Below are 325 nucleotides of genomic sequence, written 5' to 3' on the forward strand. Positions count from 1 at the left end.
TGCTGCTTGTTGCTGCTGCTGCTGCTGCTGCTGCTTGTTGCTGCTGCCTCTGACGCTGCCGGTGGTTGCTGCTGCTGCTACTGGTAGTTGCTGCTGCCGCTGCTGCTGTTGCTGCTGCTGCTGCTGCTGCTGACGCTACGTCGTTGCTGCTGCAGATGCAGCAGCACAGCATCTGCGTGTGCATCTTTATTGCTGCTGCTATTACAACTACTCCTCCTCTCCTGCTGCTGCTGCTGCTGCTGCTGCTGCTGCTGTTGCTGCTGCTGCTGCTGCTGCAGACTGGCGTGGCGCTGGGGTGTATGCGGCGTTTGCTTTGCTGCTGGCA

General features: G+C 60.0%; 1 protein-coding gene across 1 annotated transcript in view; it reads right to left on the reverse strand.

Moving 5' to 3' along the window:
* Nucleotides 1-207: 207 nt before the first annotated feature.
* The window catches only part of EMH_0014880 (leucyl-tRNA synthetase, putative), a gene marked incomplete at both ends in the record, with an annotated part of 8,221 nt that continues 8,103 nt past the window's right edge, over nt 208-325 (reverse strand). The window contains one exon of the mRNA XM_013500237.1: nt 208-323. Coding sequence (XP_013355691.1) covers nt 208-323 — 116 coding nt within the window. The remainder of the gene's footprint in view (nt 324-325) is intronic.

Source organism: Eimeria mitis, genomic scaffold (assembly GCF_000499745.2).
Source record: "Eimeria mitis Houghton genomic scaffold, Emh_scaff517, whole genome shotgun sequence".
NCBI classification, from domain to species: domain Eukaryota; phylum Apicomplexa; class Conoidasida; order Eucoccidiorida; family Eimeriidae; genus Eimeria; species Eimeria mitis.